Source organism: Diaporthe batatas (genome assembly GCF_019321695.1).
Source record: "Diaporthe batatas strain CRI 302-4 chromosome Unknown Contig00003, whole genome shotgun sequence".
NCBI lineage: Eukaryota > Fungi > Ascomycota > Sordariomycetes > Diaporthales > Diaporthaceae > Diaporthe > Diaporthe batatas.
In genome coordinates this window covers 3,583,389-3,608,499 of record NW_025408550.1, presented here as the reverse complement: position 1 = coordinate 3,608,499, position 25,111 = coordinate 3,583,389, and the positions used below count along the sequence as shown (strand labels likewise).

Here is a 25,111-nt window from a genome sequence, read left to right as displayed (position 1 = left end):
CGGTGAGGGCTTGGCGAGTCCCAGTGCAGGATGGCCAGAGTAGTAGTACTGTGTAAACAGCAACGGGACCTGGGGACTAGACAGCAACGGTTTGATGAGGAGGGCCACGCGTAAAGGATGTCGATCAACAGCGCCGAGTGCCCTCGAGGCGTCCATTCATGGTCCAAGGTCAGGCCGACTGCCCAATCGGCCGCCACACATGGCTGACATGCTACCTTTGCTGTCGCATGCCCGCAGTCCTCCGCAGTAGCGCATGGCCCGGTCCAAAGGCCCAGAGGCTGTCGCTGTTGATCAAATGGTCCAGACCGTGAGGACCGCCAGGTATGCCCGTTTTGCCTATTGGATCCGACTGCAACGGGGCAATGGCCGTGCATAACAACAGGATCGACAGGTGTGGCGCTCAGGCTCATAATAACAGGACAAATAACTGTGGCTCAGCCTGGTTTTGTCGCGTGGCGGGTCGAGCAGTGGTTTATTAGAGTTTGGCGGCTGCCACGAGAGCCACAGTGAGCCGGGCTGCTGGTCTGCTTGGCGAACGGTGCCGTACCAAATTTTGGACGGCCAGGACTCTGGACTCTGGACTGGCTGGCAGCCTGGGTCTTTCTTGTGTGACGGCCCAGGCGTCCCGTAGCACACCCGCACACCCGCAGTCACACTATGCTGATAACCGTACAGGTTAAGGTTGGAAAAAAAGGCTTAGGCTGGCGCATGTCTCACAGCAGCACAACCTACCAACCTACCCGGGTCCGCACAATGCATCTACACAGTATTGTACGGAGCGTGTGGGTTCCTCGCGTTGAGTGCATGTGTTTCTCTTTTGGCCCACCCACTCACTCACTACAACCAACATCAACCTTCCACCTCCCGAGGCCAGGTACGACTGCACTGCGTACATACACATCCTGTCAGCTGATGGCCTCTTCATCAGCCGCTGAGACTGGCTCTCTCCTCTGCACGTCCGGCAGTTCACCGAGGGGGCATCGCATAAAGCTTGTGGTGGGCTACATACAACACCACCCTCGTGCGTGGAAATATAAGCTTTGCCTATCGGCCGACCCAGCAGGTTGCACCCTCCTCCCTCACCGACGAAGCTCAAAACACACCCTCCCTTTTTTGATCCTGCTGAATTTCCAAGTTGCAGAGACATTGGAACTACCGGTCCACGGTCGCTCAGGGCCTGTCTCGAGCAATGAGACCAAGTCCATGTGATGCTCAGCCAAGCCGCGCCCCTCGAGATAGTAGACCGTAGCATGGAAAATGTCTGGTACGCTATGAACGGCTTCCTGGTCCTTGAACCGCCCGCCGCAGCTGAAACGGTAGTTCGTGCTGAGGCTGCTCAGCACAACCCCCATCCCGGGAGGCAGGGAGGTCTGCTGCCATCCAAAGACGCCCGGTGTGGCTGGAGGGGGGGCCTGGCTTGCCTGCTTGCCTGGCACCTGGTCAGGATGTCCATCATCTTCCCGCAATCCCAGCATCAGAGCGTCAGCCACATCTCTGTCGAGTCTAGACTCCACCCTAGCCTCATCTCAAGCGCGAGTGTGGAGCAGATCTGTGTGCGTCTGTGGGCCCAAAGCAGGTTTCTGGCATCCCGTCGCTGAATCAGATGCCTCCAATTCATTGCTGTATGCGCGGCGGCCCAGGTGATGTCACCCGCATGATGGCTACTGGGCCACTGGCCGATGTAGACCCTACTTGGTTGCTTGGGTATTCAGAGAGCTGTGGCTTGATCAAGAGTCCAGCGGGGTCACCCTCTTGACCATCCACGGCACTCGCCCTGCTTACGCCTCAACCCTCTCCCAGCCGTGGCCGTATGCTGCTCCCCTTGTCGTGTTCCTGCGTTCTCCCGACACAGTCAACGGCGCCAGACTCGCTCACTCGCACTACTTTCTTACGCTGGCCTCGCATGTCCTGCATCCTGCCAGCCAACCAGCCTGCAACTGCAGCCTTCCTTGTCTTCACACCAGCCCTGGCCGTTCCCCACATCACCAACCATCCCGAGTGACGTAGTCTGCGGCTTCTTCCGCCTGCACCTCTCGAGCTCTGCCTGTCGACTGGCTAGGGGTGAAGCTGAGCGCGTCGCCGCCACCTTGTAGCGCCGCCTGACGCGACAAAAGGTCTCGCCTTGAGCTCACCGCCGCAGACAGCTTGTTTAGAGTTCACAGTCAAGCTTCGCCCTCGCCCCGAGAGGCATATTCCGCCTGCACTCTACATCAAGGAGTGAGACGGGCCATCAGTCCATGTCGATTGAACAAGTGTCACACCAGGGGACCTTGAGAGGCTCCTACGACATCCCCATGGAGCAGAGTGCCAGCGCTGGCGGCCCCGGCCCTGGCCCCGGCGCCAACAAGCCTGCTGCGCCTGAATCGGCCAGTCGCGGAAAAAATGATGTCGATGACTCTTATCGCCAGTCTACGCATCGCCAAGGCAGCTCTCCACAGGGTGTCTACCATGCTGATGATCCTGAGGCGGAAGAGCTCTCAGACGACAGTCCGGAGCCGGAACAGGACCAGAATCCAGGTGGCTTGCGAAAGAAGACGCCCAAAGATAGCCCGGCGTATGTTGCCCCTATTGGAGGCATTCCCAAGATCGACCCAATCGAACACATAGAGCCCAGTTTCCATCCAACGCCTCCACCAGAAGGCGAATCTCCAGGTCATCCAAAAAAGCTCCCCATATACCAAATACCCAAGGACCATCTTGTGGGTAAAACCATCGATGAGTTCGGGGATATTCTGGACGACCAAGGGGCCGTGCTCGGCCGGGTCGAGGGTGATTTACCGTCGATGGTTGGGCGCACGATATCAAACGCTCGGGGTGATGTGCTCGGTGACGATGGCGAACTACTCGGCTACGTTGCCGAGGTGGAAACCGGCGAGGGCCAGCAGCAGGAGTCAAAACAACAACCTCCGACATGGGACTTGGCGGAGGTCATGAAAGCGATGGCTGCTGCTGGTCAGGGCCCGGGCGGGTTGAGAGTCGATCCGTTCGGTAACATCCTGGATGCAGAGGGGAACGTTGTTGGCTCATTCCACGACAACAAAACCGGGTTTGGGAAGAAAGCCCACGATGGTAACAGTGGGAAATCTGGCAAGGCCGGGAAGGCCGGCAAGGGGCGTTCAAAACAATCTGGTTCAGAACAAAAGGACAATCCACCCGAGTCCGGCGGTCAGGCCGAGTCGTCGTCTGAGTACCGGCCCCGCGAGAATGCCCAGAGTCACAGGAAAGAGCCCGAAGAGAGGAAGCCGAGCCCTTCGGACATTTTCCTCGACGTCAAATCAACAACTGAAGGCATTCAGCTCACCATACGCATTCCAACGGTTTTCAACAGCAGTGGGCAGCCGACAAAACCCAAGATCGTGTTCGAGTGATTGTGGCATGCTGGAGATTTTCACGTTCAATATGTTTTCACCATAGATGGGAGCCGGCGTCAGGAGTTCCAAAAAGTGAAGACGGGATACCAAACGGGGTTTGTCTTAGCTAAACTGGTGATCTGACAATAGGTCCGAGAGGTGGCCGAGTGGTGATATGGGTCCGTGTGGTGGTCTTGCAGGTGGTATTCCGTAGATTCCGAGATGAGATCAGGACCACCCTTCGTCAATCCGCGATGAAACGAACAGCTGGCCCAAGCGGAGCTTCTGTAGAAATACGATTTGTCTAATTTCCACATTAGTCGGGGGGCACCGGACGCGGCGGGGCAGGGAATCAACAGCGAGTCCAGAAGCAAAAGTGAGAACAAGCAGCCGGAGGAGAGCCGATTCATCCGCTGTCTGTTTCCTGATACGGAACTCAGCTTCAAGAAGCAACCCGTATGGGCTCACACCAGCCGGCCGAATGACGTACAACGCAAGTAGCTACCCTTGTCTGACCTCTGTCTGCGCGAAAGCCTCAGGAAAACGCTGTCGTGTCGATCAGGGCCTGTCGAACGATCCTTGTGGGCGAAGTGCATATCTGGCGGCCACTTGGGGCCGTTGGAAGGATGCCCAGTGGCTGGCTTGACTTCATCCTGGTGTAAGTCCTTCGCCACACGCCAGGAAGACAAGCCACACCTTTGCAATAACCTGTTTCTTGCCACTTGCCGCATGCGATGATACGCTGGGCGCCGTCTCCAATTTACCTGAGCCCGGCCAATGGCATTACACGAGTCTGGCCCACCCTCCCACGCCCACCTCACCTCGGTATGCCAACGCAATATCCACGAGGCCCAGTCTGAGACATGCTCGAGATGTAACCGCTCGAACCCTGACAGGTCTGGGCCCGGCTGCTTTTGCTGGTCCAGGACTTCAGATGTGACATGCACTGCAGAATTACACCAGCACGGAACATGTCGCCCCCTCCCCCTGTTATGAAGTCATGCGCGGGGAGCTCTTGTGGCTTGATGCCTGCTTCTTCTGCCTCTGTACTCACCACCATCCTGTCATCATGCAATGATCTCCTCCACCGGGCGGGACGAGACACGATCGAGATGGGTGTGGCTGTGACGTAAGGCTGGAGAACCACTACCAACCCCTTTCCACAGATGACGTTCCTGGCCAGCAAGTTGTCGACAGCCTACTGTAGCTGCCGCCAGGCCGGAGCCCCCCAGGGTCCTTCGAACTGGTGGTTTGGACGCATATAAGCTGGCGTCGCAGGCAAATCCAGGCTGTTGGATTGGTCTCTGCCATCATCCCAAGCTGAGAAAACACAAAAGGTCCAAATCAACTATCGTATACCCGAAAAGATTCCCCCCTGATCCCCCATCGTATTTTTCAAATCGCATCTTTATCGTGTTCTCTGACTGAATAATCACACACCAAACTTATATCATCACACCATCAACGCGAACCAAGTGTCATCAGACCCCATACCATATTCACGTGCTCTAATCATCAACATGTCGGAGACTCAACCACCAGGAGGTTGGCCATGGGGCAAGAACAAGCAGCAGCAGTCATCCAAGGGCGATGACGCGTCCGAGGCCCCCACCAGTACAGCCCAGCACCAACTCCAGGACAAGGGCATCCAAGAGCCAGAAGTCCTTCAGGAGGGCGACAATGCTCAATCTCAAGTACAATCCAAAGTCGGGGACGCCAAGTCGGCCGCCGGCAGTGCCGCCAACAAGTCAGTCAGGTACGAGGATGATGAAGTCAAGGGTCCTGGTAGTAACACCAGCTTCAGCAGGAACGCCAAGGAGCCCAGTGTCTTGTCCAACGGCGTTGACAAGGATGATATTTCTGAGAATGCCAATGAGGCAGTCCAGAACGTGCAGGAGACTGCCTCATCCAAGAAGGACGACCTCCCTGAGGATGAGGGCAAGGACATGACTGAGCCGATAGAGCAAGCCGGAGAAGAGGCCACTCAGGCCGGTGAGGACACCCAGAAGGCGCAGTCCCAGACCGGCTCCAAATTCTCCAGCTTCATGGGCGGCGCCAGCAGACTTGTTCCTTCATTCGGAGGTGGCAGCAAGAAGTCTCAGCAAGACGACTCGGAGATCCCGGAGTCCATCCGCAAGATCCAGAGCCAGATCGGCGACACAGGCACCAACTTGACCATGCCGGGCGAGAGCTCTCAAGCACAGACCCTGGGATCCGACCAGAAGAGCGGTACCGAGGCCACCACCGAGGAAGGGATTACTCCGGCCGAGACCGACGACCAGGCAATCACTGAGCAGGCAACTACCACGGCAAGGCCCGAGGACAGTCAGTACACCGAGGGTGACGGACTTGACGGCGAGGAACTAGGACCTGACGACTCGGTCACCTACGCTGCTGACAACAGCCAAAAGCTCCCAGGTGACGAGCAAACCGAAGGCCAAACTGAGGCTGAGAGCACACTCCGCCAACTGCCCGAGGGCACCCAGTTGCCCGAAGGGTACACGGCCTCTCAAATCGACCTGAACGACCTCCCAGAAGGTACCCAACTCCCAGACGGCACCCAGATCCAGGGATCCCAACTCCAGGACGGCACCCTGGCCGACTCTCAGCTCCAGGAGGGCACCACCCAGTATGAGGGTACCCAGTACGAGTCCCAGCCCGGTACTACCCAGTATGAGGGTACCCAGGCTCCGGAGACGGAGGTCGGGACCCAGGCTGAAGGTACCCAAGCCGCTGAGGGTACCCAGGCTGCTGGCTCCGAGGCCCAGATCCCCGACGACCAGCAGACGGAATACACGTATGCCAGTGGTTATCCGACAGCCACCGTGCAGCCTGAGGCTGAGATCGATTACTCGATCCTCAAGGGTGCCAAGGTTAACAAGACGGGCAACGTCGTCAATGAGAAGGGCCAGGCTATCGGCCGCATTACTCAGGGTATCATGTCGCACCTCATCGGCCGAAAGGTAGATGAGAATGGCATCATCTGGAACGACAGCGGCAAGGAGATTGGTCGTGCTGAGCCAATCCCCGACAATGAGCTGCAAGACCTCATGGAGTCCAAGCCGTTTGAGTCCTTCGAGGGCAACACCATCGACGGCAAGGGCAAAGTCATGTGGGAGGGCCAGCAAGTTGGTCAGGTGATCGAGGGCGACCTCAAGGTCCTTCAGGGCAAGACCGTCGATCCTGACGGTGAAATTCTTGACAAGGCCGGCAATGTCATTGGCAAGGCCGAGCGCTGGGAAGAGGAGGAGGTTGAGCCGGAGGCTGAGGTTGAGATTGACAAGTCCATTCTTGCCGGCAAGCGCGTCAACAAGAACGGCAACATCGTTGACTCCGCCGGCGTCATCTTCGGCCGGGTCGTCGATGGTGATGTTTCCAAGATGATTGGCCGCATGTGCAACAAGAACGGTGAGATCCTCAGCGAGTCCGGCGACGTTATCGGACACGCGGAGCTTGTCACCGAGGGCGAGCGTGAGGGTTCCAAAGAGGGCATCTTCGCTCAGCTCAGCGGTCTGACCGTCAACAAGGAGGGCCACGTTGTTACTCCTGGCGGCGACATTGTCGGCCGTCTCGTGGAGGGTGACCCCAAGAAGCTCTCTGGCCGCACGGTCGACCAGGACGGTGACATTCTCGACAGCAACGGCAACGTCATCGGCAAGGCCGAGCGCTGGGAGCCCGAGGAGGTGGAGAAGAAGGTCGGCGCCCTCGCTGGTCTGCACGTCAACCAGGAGGGTAATGTCGTCGACACCAACGGTAACATCATCGCCAAGCTTACCAGCGGTGACCCACTTGTCTGCTCTGGCTTGGAGATTGATGACGATGGCGATGTCATCAACAGCAAAGGTCAGGCAGTCGGTCACGTCAACATGCTCTCCGAGATTCCCCAAGAGGAAGAAGTCGGAGAGACCGAGGAGGAGAAGGAGGCGCGCTTGCAGGCGGAGCAGGACAAGAAGCTTGCAACCCAGATGGCCATGTGCTTGGAGCAGTGCCTCGACAAGGTCAAGCCCATCTGCAAGATGATCACCAACAAGATCGAGGCTGAGGAGCGTAAGCCCGAGGAAGAGCGTGACGAGGAGGCTCTAGTCAGGGAGGTCCGCCCACTCATCGAGGAGGGTGGTAACATCCTGCGCGAGGCGCACGGTGTCATCCGCGGCATCGACCCCGACGGACACATCCAGGCCAACGCTAAGCACAAGTCTGGTACCCGTGAGGCCACTCCCGAGGAGTTCCACCTTGCTGAGGTTATCAAGGAGGTAAGCGTCGATCCCAATGCCGCTGATAAACTAGAACAAGAAACACTTACTAACATACCACTATATAGCTTACCACCAACGTCACCGAGACCATCGACGGCGCCAAGCGCAAGCTGGAGGGCATGCCCCACGCCAAGAAGGAGCTCAACCCCCTGTGGGGTCTTCTGGGCGAGCCTCTCTTCCAGATCATCGCCGCCGTCGGTCTGCTGCTCACCGGTGTTCTCGGCATCGTGGGTCGCCTGCTCAGCGGTCTCGGCCTAGGCGGTATCGTCGACGGCCTCCTGGGCACTCTTGGCCTCAACAGGCTGCTCGATGGTCTTGGACTAGGTTCTTTGACCAAGGCCCTGACAGGCAAGGACAAGAAGAAGAAATAAATGAAACGCGCAAGCCCCCTCTGGTTTCTTCCCGGGAACTTTTGATAACGAAGAGCACTATTGGACTGTTATAATTCACGATGGTAATTTATCCATTGGGGGGAATCGGGTAAAATGTTTTGGGACCTTGAAAGGGAAGTTGATGGTACGCTTTGATGGAATGCGACTACGATCTTAACGTCCATGTATCTTAGTATGATGTATGATTTCAGCGGATTAATCAAATATCTAATCTAACAAACCAAATTAACACTTGCCCAGATTACTCACCTTGTCAAATCGTTCTTGCATACATCCGCAGTCCTGACTACTACGGCCACTTTGATTTCCTAGGGTAGCTTCTAAGTGCTTGGTTGCTTGAGTCAAGGTTCATTGCATTTTTACTAGGTTAAAAGATGCAATACAGCAAGCTGAGTTCACAATTAGCCCACCCCTGCATGGAATTGATGGCAGGTGTCAGGAGAATGTGCTCGTTTCCGGAGTGAAGCCAGACGACGTAGAAGAACGGTCAAGAGCATAAGGAACAAGAACTGGAGAGGAATTCAGGCGATGTATATTAGTGAAACCTCAACTTGGCCTACAATCACAACACCCTGCAGATTGATGTCACCCGCTCCAGCATTCACTAGCACTGCGTCGATAAGAGGGGCGAGGCGAGCTCCCAAGTATGGACTATGTAAGTCGCTCAAAATTCTTCCCGGACTCGATTGATCAAAGAAGCAGACAAAGCCGAGAAAATCCCCACCAGCTCCAACTAAACCAGAGAGTCATAAAATTATAGAATTCGGCGCAGAGCCCCTCTCAGGAAACGCCCTGTTTTGGACCGAGTCTCGTTCCTGTCTTCCTGGCGCGACCCATTTCGAAATATGGAGCGAGTAGCGTTTTTCAACTCCTGAGATCCCTCGTTTATACGAACACCATGCTTTGCAAAGGCATTTGTGGGCTGAGTAGTGAAGATATACGGCAATGGATGGACCACGACAGGCCCACCCTCAAAATCGACGACAGATTTTGAGAATGGGGATGCTGACGTATGTTGTGGGACCTTCAACATTGGTGGCCCGAGTTCGAGAGGGGGGATAGCATCGATGTTGACGTGAGCGCCTGGCCCAAAGACACGACGATCGGATGGCCGCGGAAAAGGAGACCTCGGATATTTTGAGCCTGCGACCGGTGGGACACGGGCCGGGATGTTGATTAGTCCAGGAGTATTGGTGTCGTTGATGGAATCTGAAGTGGAGAGTGAAGTTGTAGAGCTGCCCGGTGTTGATTCCGGGAAATCAGTAGACGAAGGTAGAGAGTCGGAATCCATGGCTAAAGCTGAACAGACTTTAACCCAATCTGGTCTTTGAAATGACTGGCTGGCTGGCTGGCTGGCTGGCTGGCTGTGAGGCCGATTTCTTGGAGAAGATGTACACCGCGAGAAGTAAAGGAGTCGGTGTCACTGATGGTACAGTATATCTGATTGGTCTTGTTTTGTGACGGAGGCTGATTATGTAGATAATTGCCGGCTGGAAAGGGGACCTTGATTAGAATTTAGCATTTGGAGAAAGTGCAGATTAGATTCCAAATTAACAGGGCAAGGTCGACCGATGGTAAGAAGATATAAAATGGGCAATTACTGGCAATTACTGGCAAATGATATAGCTAATTTAGCCCGCCTGAGGCTAGTAAAATCTTGTTCAAATAGTGAGCGAGTCGATGTGTAACTAGCTGGAATATATTCCATACGCTTATAGAGAAGCATTAACCACGAAGACCAGCGCTAGGATTGGATCATAACCCAAAGCACAAGATTAGTTCCCTGGCATCGGAGCCTGGAAATAAACCCAAGTGTCGTAGACCAAAGATGTGGCTCTTTCGGCTCGGCTGGTGTCTGTGCCCCAGAGTGAAAAGTCACAAACTCTATTTGTTGAAGCCTTGGGTCTATTCATTCGCTACGCCGGACAGAAATCTGTACTGAAAACATATTATGCTCCTGCCAGCCGTACCAGCCATTGTGTGCGACAGGTCCGTTCCACTACAGCGTGGGCTATACCGAAAGACCTCAAATGCTACTTACTTACCTGCTAAGTACCTAGGTATGTGAAAGAACTCCTAGGTACCAGGATGGATATGACTTTTCAGGGATGCCAACTGATATAACATGGCGCCCGTGCCAAACCCGCACTGCTGGGGGGTTGAAGTCTGAGCGTCGTACCTGCGCACCGAAGAGCCTCATTTGACAAGGATGCACATATCTACGGGATCCACTAGGCTTAATAGGGAGGTCCTGATGCTACCCAGCTCGGCAGCGCCCGACAGGTCATCCGAGACAGCTGCGGAGCGCGTCCCCACCCAATTTATCGGAGCGTCGGGAGCTGAGCTTCTCCGGCGGTACGGATTTTCTGGGGTCGCGACAAGCCATGCTTCCCCAGTACAGTACCCCATACTGCATCCCCTCGAGGCCAAGCACGACTGTCCTGCCCGTCTGACGGACACCCACTGCCCTCGCGGCGACACTTTGCAGACACCTCCTCTGACTGGTCCGGCGGCCAATTGACCCGCACCACCCTGCACCGACAGACAAGCCAGCCTGCGAGTTCTCCGCGCTGCACTCGCCTGCCCAGGAGCGAGCGCCAGCGAACACAACAGCGAACACACCAGCCGACACACCGACCGAGAGGACAGGCACTAGGGTCGGGGACTACGCGAGTGGCCAAGGGGAAAGGACGCATACCACCCGTGACGCTGGAATAGCCTGCGGTCTGCGTGAGCGCGAACACAGGCGACCATCACCTCCCGACCCGCAACCGCCACACCCTCGCCGTAGTCGAGACCGACCATCCAGGCCCAGCAACCTCTACCACCACACCCCAAACAAAATGTTCACATCAACAGGCCTGCGGGCCCTCCTGAGACCGGCACGCACCAGCATCCGCCCGACACCCTCCTCCCAAGATGGGATCACCTCGCTCGCACGCGCCACGGCCGCGCTCTCGATCAGCCCGCCCACCACGACGGCATCACCGAGCACGCCCCGGGCCTTCAGCACCACCGCGGCCCCCCTGGCGCGCGCCCCGCCGAAGCAGCAGCGGAACGTAAAGGGCGGCACGGGCAAGGGCAAGGGCCAGCCCATGGACGCGGCGGCACGCAAGAAGCGGCGCGCCCAGATGGCGGCCAAGCTGGACCCCAAGGTCGCCGACATGATGAAGTTCATCTACGCCGGATCGCAGCTGCCCCCGCCGCTGCGCATGGCCCGCAACAGGTGGCTCCGGCACTGGACCATCCACCGCGCCTGGCAGCTGTTCCGCCGCAAGGAGGCCGAGGCGCGCGAGAGGGAGATGATGCGCATGCAGCAGAGCATGGCCCACGCCTGCGAGGCCCTGAGAAACATGGGCGGGCCGGGGCCCCGCCCCGAGGGCTGGCTGTACCGCAAGGCCATGCAGAAGTTTGGTGTCTGGGGCAAGGGGGCCATCCCCATCGAGTACGCCCGGCCCATGGTCGAGACCCCTGCCGAGAAGGCATGGAACCACGAGTGGAAGAGGCAGTGATTATTCCGCCAGTCTCGCAGAGAGTGTATAGAATGGAAATTAGATGCTTATAGTTAAAAGTCTGCTACGCTGGAATTTCAGTCTGCCTGAAGTTTGCGCGATTTCTGCGATGCTGCTCCGAATGACTGAACCCCCTTGCCTTGCCCCGTTCCCTCCTGTAAGCCCCCCCTTCCCCGGTAGACCATACCTTTTTACGTTCCGTTCCGTTCCGTTCCGCCCGACCGTGAACCAGGCCTTGCTAGCCAGCCTTTAGGCTCCCGGTGCGTTTCTCGCAAGCCCCTTTCGTGTGGGATTTGCACCATCAAATAATGCAGGGCGGTAGGGCAAGATTGCTGCCGAACATGTTTGGCCGTCGACATCCGTGTTCCGTTCGTGGCTTTGTGGCTCTCAGAGTACCTGTTTGGGCCCCGTGGATACCACGTGTGCGACGGTGCAAAGGAGAGGTGGCTATCCGCGCATTCGTTGTTGGGGACGCTGTCTCAAGTCGTGCTGCTTCGAGTGGGATTGTACCAGGAAGTCCCTGTGTTGGTCCCCGGCAACACCACCTTGCAACACTGAAAAATCAAGGTTGGCGCATGCTCACAGGATCACACAACAGCCACCGCCCTCGCCCTTCTCAAACGTGAGCAGTGCTGCTCTGGTCGCTGCCTCGAATACGTCGTCGACGCCCTCTCCGCTTAGACTCGAGCACTCAAGGTACTTCTTCGCCCCGACTTCTCTCGCAGCCGCCTCACCGTCGTGTTCTGTGACGAATCGGAGCGACTTCTTCCGCATTTCCTCGACGGCGACCGGGTCATCCCTCAGATCTTTCTTCAATCCGACGAGTATGATCGGCACGCCCGGGCATTTTTCCGTCGCTTCTTCGACCCACTGTTCCGCGCGCGTCTGTGTCAGCTTCCGGGTTTATTTTCGACGAACGGCCGGCGCATCCGCCAGCCGTCAAGGGCCTTAATGCCCAAGATGTTGACAGTCGCCCATGCCGGTGCGACAAGACGGCCTCGGAAGGACAAGACCGTCCGTCACACACAGCCTGTGTTGCCGCGTCCCTATCATGAGTCAAAGTCCCGGGAGAGAAAACGACCCACCTTGTGTTTGACATTGTCCAGTGAATCTGGCGTGTCCACGGAGAACCCTATTAGGATGACATGTGCTTTTGAGTATGCAAGTGGGCGCAACCTCTCGTAGTCCTCCTGTCCTGCCGTATCCCATAGTGCCAGTTGAACTGATTTCCCATCTACCCTGCAATCGGTGACGTAGTTCTCGAAGACGGTGGGTATCTGGGGCAAGCGAGCTCGTTAGGTATCGTGGTCGCGATAGCACGGACTGGATGGTGTCGCCCTGGCAGCCCGGATCGGGGAGTCTCTGTTCGATTGACTTACATAGTGCTGGAGAAAGAGTTAGTTCACTGTTCGATCCAAGAGGGAATCGCCATGCATGGGGGAGAACCAACCGTGGGAAAGTAGCCTAATGTGAAGACGCTGAGCAGTGATGTTTTCCCGCAGGCTCCGTCGCCGATAATAACCAGCTTCCTGCGGAGAAGACGGTCAGATCCAATTGGCGACTGGGGAGGCGAAAGGGCCAGGGCAAGGTCAAGGGGATATGTGTCTTCTGGAGTACCTTCGGATGACGTTCTGAGCACTACCGGCGCTTGCCATCGTGGAGAGCAAGGTTTCACAGCGCTCTTCACTGAGCAATTGCTCGTTTGGGGGGTTGTTGGAGAGCCGTCGCAGGTGGGAAAGCTTATGATGTCGTTATCGGACTGGGATGTGTGAGTGTCGGCGCCAACTGCGTGCTGCTGACTGATGTGGCGGGAGTGGTGTCTCGCTGGTGGTGGTGCTGTCCCTGCTGGCCGGCTGCTGTGGATGTAACGGTGAGGTTCTCCTTTTCCTCCGCCAACAAGTGCGCCTGATGAGCAGGATCCAAAAGGGGGTTGCGGATGAACGATCGTCAAGAAGTATGAATGAAGCAAGCAAGCAAAGCAAGGAATTTAGTGTTAGTAGCTGAACTACTAGTCGCAGTGAAACGAGCTGGGCGTGGAGAGATGCGAGAAAGCGGACGGGATCAATGTTTCGGACTGGGATGTCGTTGGGGGGGGGGGGACGGCGGGAGGTTCCAAGGCTGGGGGGTGGATCGGGATGGGAGATTCTTGAGGGGAAAGAATTCCAGGTAGAAAGATAGGCTTAATAGGCTAGCTAGGCAGGTAGATTACTTAGGTACCCATGTAGGTCGGCCAGGTCTTTCAGCCTTTGCCAGGTTGAAACTCGCGAGGTGGATTGGATGGCCGTCTCTGCAGGGGCAGAATAGCAAGCAGGTACGGAGTAGGTAGGGAGTACGCAGTACGGAGGCCAGCCAGCCAGTCGGGCAGTTCAGTCATGGACAAACTGCCAACCTTTTTGGGGGAGCCCTGGAAGCCCCGTCCAGCCTGCCAGCCCGTCCTGGACCGATGGATTGAGACAAATTGGGGGAATTGGGGGTTGCTCTGCTGCGCCCGCCTCGATGGGCAGGGTGGATCGGCGGCAGGGATCTCCTGTGGCGCCAAGCACCCTCGGTCCAAGAAGGGGACATAGGCCTGGGTCTTCTGGGTCTTGGGCAGCACCTGCAGCCTGGGGGTATTTGATGCGCAGGCGGCAGCAGGGACCTGAGGGACCACGAGCAACTGGAGCACTGCATTCCCGTCGCTGTCACTCACTCCACTTTTCCCTGCCAGCTCCGCCGACTGCCCGGCCGACCCGTAACAGTACGGGGTAGATTCGAGCACGACTGTGAGGAAGGAGGTGAGGCCATCAGCGTCCCGAGGCCTGCGACCCTGCGGGCCTGCCCACCACCCCCAGGGCTTCCCAGATGCTTGCTTTGACACAGTACAGTACACGATCGGGCTTCACACCCACTGCACTGCAACCTTGTGACGAAGTGGTGTGCTCCCGCTGTACTGTGTACGAGGGTACAGCAACGAGACCTTGGACCTTTCCATGCCATACTTCTTTCTATTTCTGAACAATCGCCTTCGTGTTCAGGCCGATGCTTTGATCGTCGATGCTGTAGCAACCGTCCAGTCGTCTGAGCCCCGAGGCCTACAGCTGACTATCGACAGGCTGCATCGGGCCTCGTGAGATGCAAGCATCCAACGAGACCCTGCCTGCAGCAGACGTAAGGAGCATCCTTGAGCCTCGGGCACTCTCGACAACCAACCAACTGCAGTGTCACACCCACCCCGAGCAGACATGAGCGCGACCATATCAAGCATATATACCATTTCGATGGTAAATCAAGCCGCTATTACATTGCCAACAAATTCGGAAAGACAGAAAAAATAAACAAAAAAAAATTAAAGAAATGAGAAATGGCACGAGTCAACGGAGACTTCATTATGGCCCCGGCTCCAAGGTCCACACCGCCTGCAATATCGCGAGACGCGTGCGTTGCATGCGAAGACCTCGTCCGGCACTGACTGGTGCTCAGCTCCTCGCCGGCGAACTGCCACAGAATCAGCGAACCATGTCGAATCAAACCCAGCGCAGGCCGGCCCTTCGACTCCTGGGCTCGCTGCTGCCGACGGTGGGGCCACCGGAAGCTGCTGGTGAACTACCGCGCTGGTGTACTGCATGCGATGCGCGTCATTGCTGTCGGAGGTTGCAGAGGGCTAGTGAGGCTGTGCAACCCATGGCCCCAAAAGGGTCCCCAGCGCCTCTGTTCTGTATCGCGACACGAGCGAGCGTCCCCCCCATGGCCGTGCCGAAGAACTTTGTCACGGTTCTCTTGGCTCCCGGCCGGCCGTCTGGAGGTGGGGACGGCCACGAACTGGCGACCTGGCATTGTCGTTGGGTGATGGGGGAGGCAACCCAGGTTGCCAGGCTCATGATTTATCTGGCGCTACTGCGTGTGTATGGGCGGTTCTGTTAGCTGATCTTGCTGATGTCCGGCCCTAGCGACCCAAGGAGCCGGGCGCGCACCAAGAATAGAGGCGAGATACGAGGGTCAATTTGAACTGGAACGCTGCCCCGGCCAGCGTGAGCGAAACAGCTAGCCGCATCCGCTAGCTCTGGTTAACCTTCGAGAACCCCGGCGGCACGCATGGGGCCGTCTAGTTGTTGCCATTACCGCCGTCTCTGCCATACCGTCGGGTACGCAACTGGGGCCATGTACCCCATTCTTGCAAATAGGGCGGAGACCATCACATGTCCCCTCGATATGCATTCGCGCATGCTAGTGTACATGCCAGGTACGACAGCCCTGGCGCGGACAATAAGCAGCACGTCATCAGGGGGATCGTCGGCAGATGGACAGCAAGCGATTCGAGTCTCCGTAGCTGTACCGAGTAGTCTACAGGCACGGCTTTGGTTCGGCCCCAGCGACCCCAAAAAGCTCCATATGGGCACACGAGTAATTAGAATGACATATGTAGAGAAGGATCTACCTACGTACCACAGGAAAATGCGTTTTTATTCCGACCTTCTCCACACAGGCCCCCAGAACAGTATAGGGCGCGTCGTGCGTCTTAAAAAACCACCCTCCGATTAGTCTACGCGAGGTCATGTGGGCTTGCCGCGAGGCGTGACGCACCCCATGGACTAACTACATGTGTATCCAACGGCAAAAGGACCTGAGCTAAGATCAAATCTGGTCGGAACATCGGGCGTTGTGCCGCTGCCTTGGGCCCGCGCAACGCCCAGGGCCGTTGTCCGTTCTATCAGCCCGAATTTCGACAAGACAGACGTTGCACTGCACGTGCAAGTCGTGATTCAATCATGTATATTTACTGGCTAACAGCGTGGAAATCCGTGGACCGTCAACCAACCAGCGTGACTCGTTTACTGGCTTCAAAGTTTGGTGTTGGATTTGCTTTCTTTTGAGTATCCGAGGCCCTCGGAGGTAGGCGCCAGCCGTTGGCCACTCTGCCCGTGGCCAGAACCCGAGCCTTGGGAATCCGTCACCATCATCATATATGGATACGCTGTTACAACAAGTTCAAAGGGGCGAGACCGTCATTGCATAACCCCATATGGATGGATCACGCACTACCTACCTATGGCGTAAGGGGGGTATTCGGTTATTCTGTATGTTATCCTTTGGGAATCTGTCCTACAGGAATTTAGACCGTGAGCACTGCTTAGATGCCTTATGTAGAGGCTGTGGTGGCGTGCCGGACACCCGAGCAAAGCTCTTGGTGGTACAGGATCCTGTCTGCCTTACCAATCTCGTTAACCCCGACATCACCTCACGAGGCCGATGTCAAAAGGCGGAGTTAAGAATCAGTGATGACAATTTTCTTCAGGTCGGCGGCGACTTACTCTGAGACCTCGTAGAGCACTTGAGGAATCCATGGTGCCCGTAAGAATCGGGCATGAGGCGACGACGTGTGCCCACTACCCTGGTAGACAATCTGCACCAGTCTTTGATCTCGGCCAGAACGAAGACAACCCCCAGAAATGTTGTCCAACGTACCCACCGCTCTGGGTATGCTCTCAGGCTGCGCGATCACCGCTGAGACGTATAACTCTTCCTTCGGCAAGGCAGACTCACGAATCATCATTCACCAGTTTCCTAACAATACAGACCAACAGCTTCTCATCGTTGGCGACGTCAAGACCGGGACCATCTATTGGGTGGTGTCGCTACCGGAGACTATGCCGACGTGACCCACAATACATTCAAGCCCCGGCACCGGATCACGCCTCCGGTACGCCTGCAACGAGTGGAATACAGATTCATAAAGACATGATGTGTTTTGCCAATTTCGTTGACGCTAATGGTGGCACGGCGGTCGGCGAATTCGAGACCACCACACACGCACACTGAGCTGGACCAGTGGATCAACTTCGCGCTCGACGATGGAGACAATGCGTGGATGGCCGCGGGAGGAGCAAGCATGATCCAGAAGACCAATAGACGCTCTGGGAGATGTCACTATCGTGGCTGGAGGCGTGACCTCAACAGCCGTCGCGGAGGCAACATCTGCAAAATTTGGACGGCGCGAGCGTGATCCAAACATCCTGTACATGACCACCGCCGGCGGGGTCATATCACCATTGGAGGCCAGCTGGCGGCAGTCGAGACCTGATCTGGGCTTGCTGGGCCAAGTTCTTCCCTCTTGGTCGGGCGCTGGTGTGGTGAAGCTGCCCGGGCTGCCGGGGTTGTGTCGAGCCAAGGTGTAGCATACCTAGGTACGCCAGGCATCGGTTCAGAGCCGAGCTGAGCTGAGCATTTGCTCATGTTTCAGGATGGGGAAGTCCAGAAATCCGATGTGGCAATTCGCATTTTCGAGACGTGGAATCCAGCCAAACCAAGTGACGCCGTAGACCGGTAATGACTTGCCTTGCAACTCAGGCTTTGCAGGCTCTGCAGGCTCCAGGCTCCCTGGACCGACCTGCCAGCCCTGCCCAGCCCTGCCTGCTGCGCTGCCTGCGCTGCCTGATTGCCCTGGACTGTGTGCCCTGACTTCGTGCCAGGCCCGATAAGGCGGGCGCGGGGGAGATGGGGCGAAGTGGGTCTCCAGGTCACATGGGGCGAGGCTCATTGGCGTGATTCCTCCCAAAGTCCTGGGCATGTACCGGCCACACCTCGGCGGCATGGGAGGGCTACCTGGGAGGGACTTGGGCCCGCGGCCTCCCTTATGGCCGACTTGTTGGAACGACGTGCCGACGCTGGTAGCTCTTGGGAAAAGTACTGATTGCCAGTGTCACCACGGCGCCCCTTGGGTCTTGGTTCTATTTGGGAAGACGACAGACAACCACCTGGCGCTCTTGCGGGCAGCAGCATCATCATCGCTCTTTTTTGTGGCAGCCTGCATTGTGGTTTTTCTGCTGACACGACCCACCCGACGCCTGGCTCTCTCGCCCGCAATCAACCGTTCGCCCCTCGCTCTGGTCCATCGGGGAAGCTGCTGCTAGCTGCTAGTGTGTACGGAGTACGGATAGCCTTCAGACGCTGTCAGGTAAGGCAGGCCAAGCCCAAGGCGAGCGAGCCATCGCAGCCCCTCCTGCACCCAACCAAGCAAGCCTCCCATCCTGCCATCCAGCCGCCCGCGATATTTGTGTGCACCAAGCACACTACCCACACCTGTCCCAGCACCTGCACCCGTGCCTGGTCCCATTTCTTTTGCTTGATTCATACCTGCACACGCCTGCGTCCCATGTGCAGTCCCGGTCGCACTCGAGCCGTAGCTACAGTCAGAGCTCCTCCGCCCTCCAGCGCGAAACGGCCGCAGCACTCGTTTGGCCGCTCGCCCTTGCACTGAATCCCCAGGCCGAACCAAGGGCGCCGCTCTGCACGAGCCTGATTGATATTGGCTGCCGAGCATCTGAGCTGACCCGCGATCCCGCCTCCGCAGGCCACCAACCAGGTCACGCTTGACCCCCCCCCCCCCCACCGAGCTCTCTAGACCTTGACGACCACCCGACGGGCCGCGCAGTCGCCGAATACCCCTCTATGATCTCGACACCCGCCCCTTTGTAGGAGACAGAATCAGCCAACATGAAGTCCAAAGGGTCTAGAAACCAGCCTGCGCCCCAGGCCCCTCCACCAATGTCGCCGACAGCGAGGGGCGCCAAATACAGAAACAGAGACGGCTCCAAGTTCATCACGTTGCCCGATACCATGTCTGCTCCCGATTCTGCACAGCCCTCGCCAATGACCTCCGCTGCGTCTGGCGCAAAGCCACAGGCCGTCGGGGCCCCTGGCCTGACAAGTAACGGGCCACCCCCGCCACCACCGACTGTTAACCGGAAGAAGCAGAAGCGTCGTGAAAAGGCAGCCGCCAAAGCCGCAGCCGAAGCTGCTCTGAATGCGGGAAATGCCAACGGCGCACCAGACTCGGCAGGCCGCAGACCGAACCAGGTTCCCGACCAGGAGGACAGCGAGGAGGATGAAGACCAGTTCCACACCCAACCCGACCAGGCACATGCTCAGGCGAACGGGCGTATACCTGGCCCCGCGCCCAAGTCCAAGAAGTCAAAGAAGAAGAGACACAAGGGCGCCGCAGCCGCGGGGGAGCTGGCAGACCAGCCGGATTCTCCGACCCCCCAGCTGAGCACGCCCCACCCCTCCGGCATCTCCAAGGAGCGGATTTGGAACACCAGTTCTCAAGAGGAGCGGGAGAGGATCAAGGAATTCTGGCTCGGGCTCGGCGAGGATGAGCGCAAGTCGCTGGTCAAGGTCGAAAAGGAGGCCGTGCTGAAAAAGATGAAGGAGCAACAGAAGCACACGTGCAGTTGCTCGGTGTGTGGGAGGAAGCGGCATGCGATAGAGGAGGAGCTGGAGGGCTTGTACGATGCCTACTACGAGGAGCTCAAGCAGTTTGCCAATCATCCTCAGCAAGACGGCCACCCGCCCTTGATGGGTGCGTCGCGGCATTTTGGCTTCCACCACGGCAACAGGTTTCCGAGCTACGCGGGGCACCAGCCCTCTCGCGGGCGAATAGTGGAGCATGTTGGCGAGGACGACGAGGACGATCTCGACGACGAGGCCTATAGCGAAGACGAGCTCGACGACGACGAGGCCTACAGCGACGAGGATGAGCCCGAAGAGGAGATACATCGCGACTATGCTTCCGAGTTCTTCAACTTCGGAAGCAGTCTGACAGTTCAGGGTATGGGTGTCCCTAATCTCTCTATGCGTGGTTACAAGCCGTGTCACGATGGTAACTGGGGTCTGTTCTAGGTGGCATATTAACGGTAGCCGACGACTTGCTGAAAAATGATGGCAAGAAGTTCATTGAGATGATGGAACAGTTGGCCGAGCGACGCATGGCACGCGAGGGCGACTTTACCCAGGACCAGTACCGGAGCTACGGCCATGGTGTCAATGGCGGCCTTCCCAGCCACGATCACCCTCCACCTCCACCAGTTGACGACGAAGAGTACGAGGAGGACGAGGACGAGGAGTACGACTCTGGAGAGGACGACGATTACGAGGAAGAGGATGACGTAGGTGTCCGAGTTGGCGAGCAAGTGTGACAATGTCTGACGTACCACAGGACACCATGACCGAAGAGCAACGTATGGAAGAAGGCCGTCGGATGTTCCAAATTTTCGCTGCGCGAATGTTTGAGCAGAGAGTACTCCAAGCATACCGCGAAAAAGTGGCGCGCGAACGCCAGGCCAAGCTCATGGAGGAGGAGGAGGAGGAGCTGCGGAGGGAAGCGGCCCGTAAGGAGAAGAAGGCAAAGGAGGCACAGAAGAAGAAAGAGAAGGCAGCCCAGAAGAAGCAAGCCCAGGCCGAGGAGAAAGCACGCAGGGAGGCTGAGAGGGCGGCCGAGGAGGAGCAGCGGAAGCTGGAAGAAGCCCGGAAAGCCGAGGAAGCGAGAAGGAAGGCCGACGAGAAGCGCAAGAAGAAGGAGGCCCAGAGGAAAGCCGAGGAAGACGAAAGGGCGAGGAAGGAGGCCGAGCGACAGCGCCAGAAGCAACTCCAAGCCGACCAGGAAAGGAAGGCAAAGGAGGCTAAGGATCGTGAGAGGAAAGCTCGTGAGGAGGCCCGTCTCAAGGAGAAGGAGGAGAGGGAGAGGTCGGACCGCGAGGCCAAAGAGCTCAAGGAGAAGCAAGACTCGCAGAAACGACAGAAGGAACTCGAGAGCAAGACCTCGGAGCACGGGAACAAGGCGAACCAAAAGCAGAAACAAGAGGAACGCGCAGCCAAGAAAGCAGCAGCACTGGCCACGGCCCCTGCCACGATGACGCTCCCGAAGCGGCCAGCTCAACACCCGACAAACCCGGCATTGCCAGTCTTGCCTCAGCAGCCGCCAACGGCGAGTTTTGCCTCGCCAAAACCCTCGGTCGCCACGCCAGCCTTGCCGAAAGCACCGACGCCGATGCGACCGCGACAGGCGTCGCAGCAGGATACGATTTCCTCAGGCCCGGGCACAACGTCATTGTCCGGGTCCGCGAGCAACGACCCTTCCCCGAGTGCCAACACACCGGCACAGACCAGCCCGCGGCCGTCGGGGCCTCCAAGTGCCAGAGGCAGCACAGCAAGTCAGCATTCGGCGAATGTGTCCCGGGCGATGTCACCGGCGCAGTCTGGCGGAACGAGGTTCCCTTCCGCCCAGCCCGCTCCCATCAACATCCCGCCCATGGGTATGCCGTACCCTCCTGGGCTGCCGCCTCCAGGCTTTGGAAATCCTCTGTTTCCCCCGGGGCCTCCTGGCTTCAGACAGCCGCCCCCGGGGATGGTCCCCCCGGGATTGAGCAGCCCCATGCTCGGCCGAGGCTTTCCTGCACCCGCACCGCCTCCTGGTTTTGGTCAACCGGCTGCAGATCTGGTGTCACCTTTCAACCACTCATCGAAAGACGCACCCCTGGGCACACACACGCGACAGCAGTCAGGAGGCTATGATTCTCCATCGATGCATGCCGCTCAACCCATCAGTCGGCCTACGCCTATCGGCCGGCCCTCGTCTGTAGTACACGGGCAGCGGCCGCAGTCAGGCTCCCCGCCAAAGGCCCCGAAGCAGGAGCCTGATGACATGCAGGATCACTTGGGAAGTAGCGCCTTACTGGATGATTCTGAAGACGTCCTGCCGACGCTCCCCGACTTCCAGCCAGGCTTGCGTCGCGGGTACGTTGCTCCGGGCCGCCCGGGACCGGCTTTCCCGCCAGCTCCCTTTGCCGATCCAGCAATCGCTTCTATGTGGGGCAGCCCCATGCAGCTGCCTGGAATAAGTGCATTCGGCCAGGCACCTGTGGCACCTCCTGGGTTTGGCACTCCCGTTGGATGGCCTGCCAGCCCAAGTCTCGGATTCACCTCGCCCATCCCCCTCCGCCACGTCGCGCCAGTTCGTCCGCCAGCAAGCGTCGCGATACGGCAGATCCTTTGCAATGTCTGCCGTGACCTTGCCTTGAAGGAGCCCACTAAAGACGGCTTCATTCCGCTCACTTCTCTGCAGGAGGCAGTGAAGACCTATGTCGACTTCAATCCTATGGGCGACGGGCCGTTGACGGAGAACGACATTGTCGCGCTCTGCGAGACGGAGGGGAACATGGCCAACGGCGGGGGAAATTTCGACCTGGTTGATGAAGCCGGCACGAAGAGCATTCGATGGAATCCGGACAAGATGCCTCAGCCATTAGGCGCTTTCGGCGCGCCTGGTCAGCCGGGCATTGGCAGTCCCGTGTTGGGGTCGTCCTTTGGCCATTAGCTTTCGGAAATTGGCGACTTGTCATGGTTGGCGGACCTTGTGCATTATAGCATGGCAGCCTTATGCGACTGTTACCCGACTCTCGAGACAACTTTGCGCCGAATACTTGCCTGTGAAGAACCTCGTGCTGGAAACTTTCGACAATAACCTTAACCAGGGGGCTCGCAACACCCAGACCCACATACCGGTTCTCCTCAATGCTTGTAGCGCTCTATGGTTGCTTGTCCCCACTGAAACCGAGGCCTGGGCCCTCACTTTGGGGCTGGTCGCCCTTGTTGATACCCCTGAGCCTACCACTTTATGGATTATCACTGTAATACTAGCTGGTATCCGTACTGAAAGTGCGATACAAAAACTGCGCAACCAAGTGACCTCTGGTCTTGTTGCCATCACTATATCTGCTTGCCGGTCCTGCGTGTCTTGTACATTATCCCAGGTAAGAAGGCGTGCAATGACGCTGCTTGCTGTCTTGGCCCTTACAGACTGAATCATCTTCCTTATGGATTTGGCAACTCCCTGTTGAACTTGCATCTCACTGCCTGTCTCCGCACCGCTTCGCCACGGCCACCAAACCGTGGCGTTGAATGTGACTGGATGACAGCTCGCATTATGGACCAAATATGGGTCCTAAGGAGCCACCAGGCTGAGTAAGATTCGATACGAAATTGGTGCAATGGCTCTCAGTGAAATGACGATCGCTCAGCTGAGCGCGAGTCCCTCATATTTTGCTTGCTTGTTTCCAGCAAGCTAGATTTTGATAGAGAGTCTGAATAACTGTGAGGCAGAGCCTCTCAAGACACACAGACGGGGAACTAGAAGTTGCAAGTAGGATGTTGAGGGTAAAAGGACAAAAAATATGGGGCGACGCACTGCCCCCATGTTTGATCCTTCAGCAGGAGAAAGAATGCCGAGCAACATGTCCGGCTTGTGGCCATACATGGGTGGAAGAAATGAAAATAAAATAAAATGGAGAGGCAGAATGTGACACGCGACAGTCGGACCCGATCCTGATTGTGGTAACACATGTGTTTTCTCCTGCCCTTGTCAGCTCTACACGTTGCCCTTGGGGTGTCCCTCCTCGCCTCAACAAGTCATGGTGTCTTGCTCTTAAGCAAACACTAAATCTACACTCTGAATTGGACCCACTGCTCGAATTGAGTGACCAACGATCTGCTTGAAGACCTCTGTTCCTCTACCTCATCGCTTGAAAATCGGCGCCGGGCTCATCAGAGCAAACATGGGTGACTCTGGCGATGCCACGCAACGCCCGAAGAGAAAGGAGATCGAGCAGGCCACAAACCCGAGATATGCAACCGCAAAGATCACCGTCAGAGGCATCATTATTGTTCTGTCGCTCGCCGCGACCATCACCAGTCTCGTGTCCGTCAGCGCCCCAAAAAGATGGGATTCCTGGATTATTCGCCTCATGCCCGTGTACGGGCTCCCATATGTTAGTTGTTCCCCACCACCACCACCACCACCACCACCACCAACATAGATAGACCTGCATGACTGTCCAAAGGCTCGCCCCTTTCCGGAGCGAGATATTATTATGAGACAGATCGGGCGGGCAGAAACGACGATGAATACCCCAGGACCCGCACATTGATACTGACACAAGACACCATGGCAGCCACTTCTCAGCCTCGCCTGGGAGCTCAGTGAGATCGCCGTCCTGCTTGTCCGGCGTCACAAGAACAAGGGCCTCGACCCTTCTGCGCACCTCGCGTGCGAGCTGTTGCTATTGCTCGGGGGCGTGGTCGTCGGGGCGCTGTGGGTCACAGACACAGCTGCCACCCAGCAATATTCAGGCAGTTTCACAGAAGGCGGGGGCGGTATATCGGCAGCTACGTATAACAAGTGGGCGAGCGTGATCTACTTCTGGTGCGCACTCAACTTTGCCACGGTGTAAGTTTTTGGGGCCCCCTTTTCCTTTGACTTGCTTCCACGGCACGGGCTGCTTGACAAACCGCCTCCGACCAAGTACTCCATACTGACAATGGCTCCGCAGCGTGTGCCAGTTTTTCCTCTTTGTGGTTTCTTGCATAGAAGTCGACCAGAAGAGGAGGAACATGGAGCGGAAGGTGAACGAGGTCCTCGCCATCATCCAGGAACGCGGCCAGAATGCCAACGACGTCCTCGCCGCGCTGCGATCGCCGCCGCCGGACTACGACAGCACCAAGCCCTCGTGGCCGGCCGAGATGCCAGCCGTGAACCAGCAGCCGGTGGAGATGAGCGTTGACGAGCGCCCGATAGAGGTGACTGGTAGCCAGGTTGGCCATGAGATGCCGGTGCTGGGTACGGATGATGTGAGCGGGAACCAGAAATTTGTATTGAAACCATAGAGCTTCATCATGGTGTTTCGGATCTCGGTCGAAGCAGGGACAACTGGTATAATTAATCTGGGACCGGAAGAGTTCATTACACGTTACATCAGTGTCAAAACATTGTGCACGAACCAGCGCAAACCACA

The 25,111-nt window shown here is 57.3% G+C and overlaps 5 protein-coding genes across 5 annotated transcripts; all 5 read left to right on the top strand.

Annotated features, from left to right (window-relative positions):
• The first annotated feature begins 910 nt into the window (after window positions 1-910).
• KVR01_003396 (uncharacterized protein) lies at window positions 911-3,965 on the top strand. Its single transcript, XM_044784513.1, has one exon. It carries the CDS (start codon window positions 2,238-2,240, stop codon window positions 3,366-3,368), a length of 1,131 nt encoding a protein of 376 aa, XP_044648411.1. The 5' UTR covers window positions 911-2,237; the 3' UTR covers window positions 3,369-3,965.
• Window positions 3,966-4,174: 209 nt separating this feature from the next.
• Window positions 4,175-8,233, top strand: KVR01_002873 (uncharacterized protein). Its single transcript, XM_044781721.1, has 2 exons — window positions 4,175-7,603; window positions 7,672-8,233. The coding sequence occupies exons 1-2, from the start codon at window positions 4,871-4,873 to the stop codon at window positions 7,975-7,977; spliced, it is 3,039 nt and encodes a 1,012-aa protein (XP_044647888.1). The 5' UTR covers window positions 4,175-4,870; the 3' UTR covers window positions 7,978-8,233.
• A 2,608-nt stretch (window positions 8,234-10,841) lies between these two features.
• Window positions 10,842-11,510, top strand: KVR01_002008 (uncharacterized protein; the record flags this gene model as incomplete). The annotated part of the gene is made up of 1 exon (XM_044783940.1): window positions 10,842-11,510. The coding sequence occupies one exon, from the start codon at window positions 10,842-10,844 to the stop codon at window positions 11,508-11,510; it is 669 nt and encodes a 222-aa protein (XP_044647023.1).
• Window positions 11,511-18,190: 6,680 nt separating this feature from the next.
• On the top strand, window positions 18,191-23,148 carry KVR01_002758 (uncharacterized protein). Its single transcript, XM_044792058.1, has 4 exons — window positions 18,191-18,441; window positions 18,838-20,094; window positions 20,166-20,431; window positions 20,482-23,148. The coding sequence occupies exons 2-4, from the start codon at window positions 18,981-18,983 to the stop codon at window positions 22,636-22,638; spliced, it is 3,537 nt and encodes a 1,178-aa protein (XP_044647773.1). The 5' UTR covers window positions 18,191-18,441; window positions 18,838-18,980; the 3' UTR covers window positions 22,639-23,148.
• Window positions 23,149-23,673: 525 nt separating this feature from the next.
• Window positions 23,674-25,111, top strand: KVR01_002306 (uncharacterized protein). The gene is made up of 3 exons (XM_044793614.1): window positions 23,674-24,088; window positions 24,272-24,546; window positions 24,650-25,111. Exons 1-3 carry the CDS (start codon window positions 23,876-23,878, stop codon window positions 24,981-24,983), a joined length of 822 nt encoding a protein of 273 aa, XP_044647321.1. The 5' UTR covers window positions 23,674-23,875; the 3' UTR covers window positions 24,984-25,111.

Coding starts and splice junctions, on each gene's coding strand:
- KVR01_003396 (XM_044784513.1), top strand. CDS start 2,238: ATGTCGATTGAACAAGTGTCACACCAGGGGACCTTGAGAGGCTCCTAC.
- KVR01_002873 (XM_044781721.1), top strand. CDS start 4,871: ATGTCGGAGACTCAACCACCAGGAGGTTGGCCATGGGGCAAGAACAAG. Junction 7,604..7,671: donor TTGCTGAGGTTATCAAGGAG/GTAAGCGTCGAT, acceptor ACCACTATATAG/CTTACCACCAACGTCACCGA.
- KVR01_002758 (XM_044792058.1), top strand. CDS start 18,981: ATGAAGTCCAAAGGGTCTAGAAACCAGCCTGCGCCCCAGGCCCCTCCA. Junction 20,095..20,165: donor AAGCAGTCTGACAGTTCAGG/GTATGGGTGTCC, acceptor GGTCTGTTCTAG/GTGGCATATTAACGGTAGCC. Junction 20,432..20,481: donor ATTACGAGGAAGAGGATGAC/GTAGGTGTCCGA, acceptor GACGTACCACAG/GACACCATGACCGAAGAGCA.
- KVR01_002306 (XM_044793614.1), top strand. CDS start 23,876: ATGGGTGACTCTGGCGATGCCACGCAACGCCCGAAGAGAAAGGAGATC. Junction 24,089..24,271: donor CCGTGTACGGGCTCCCATAT/GTTAGTTGTTCC, acceptor ACACCATGGCAG/CCACTTCTCAGCCTCGCCTG. Junction 24,547..24,649: donor GCACTCAACTTTGCCACGGT/GTAAGTTTTTGG, acceptor ATGGCTCCGCAG/CGTGTGCCAGTTTTTCCTCT.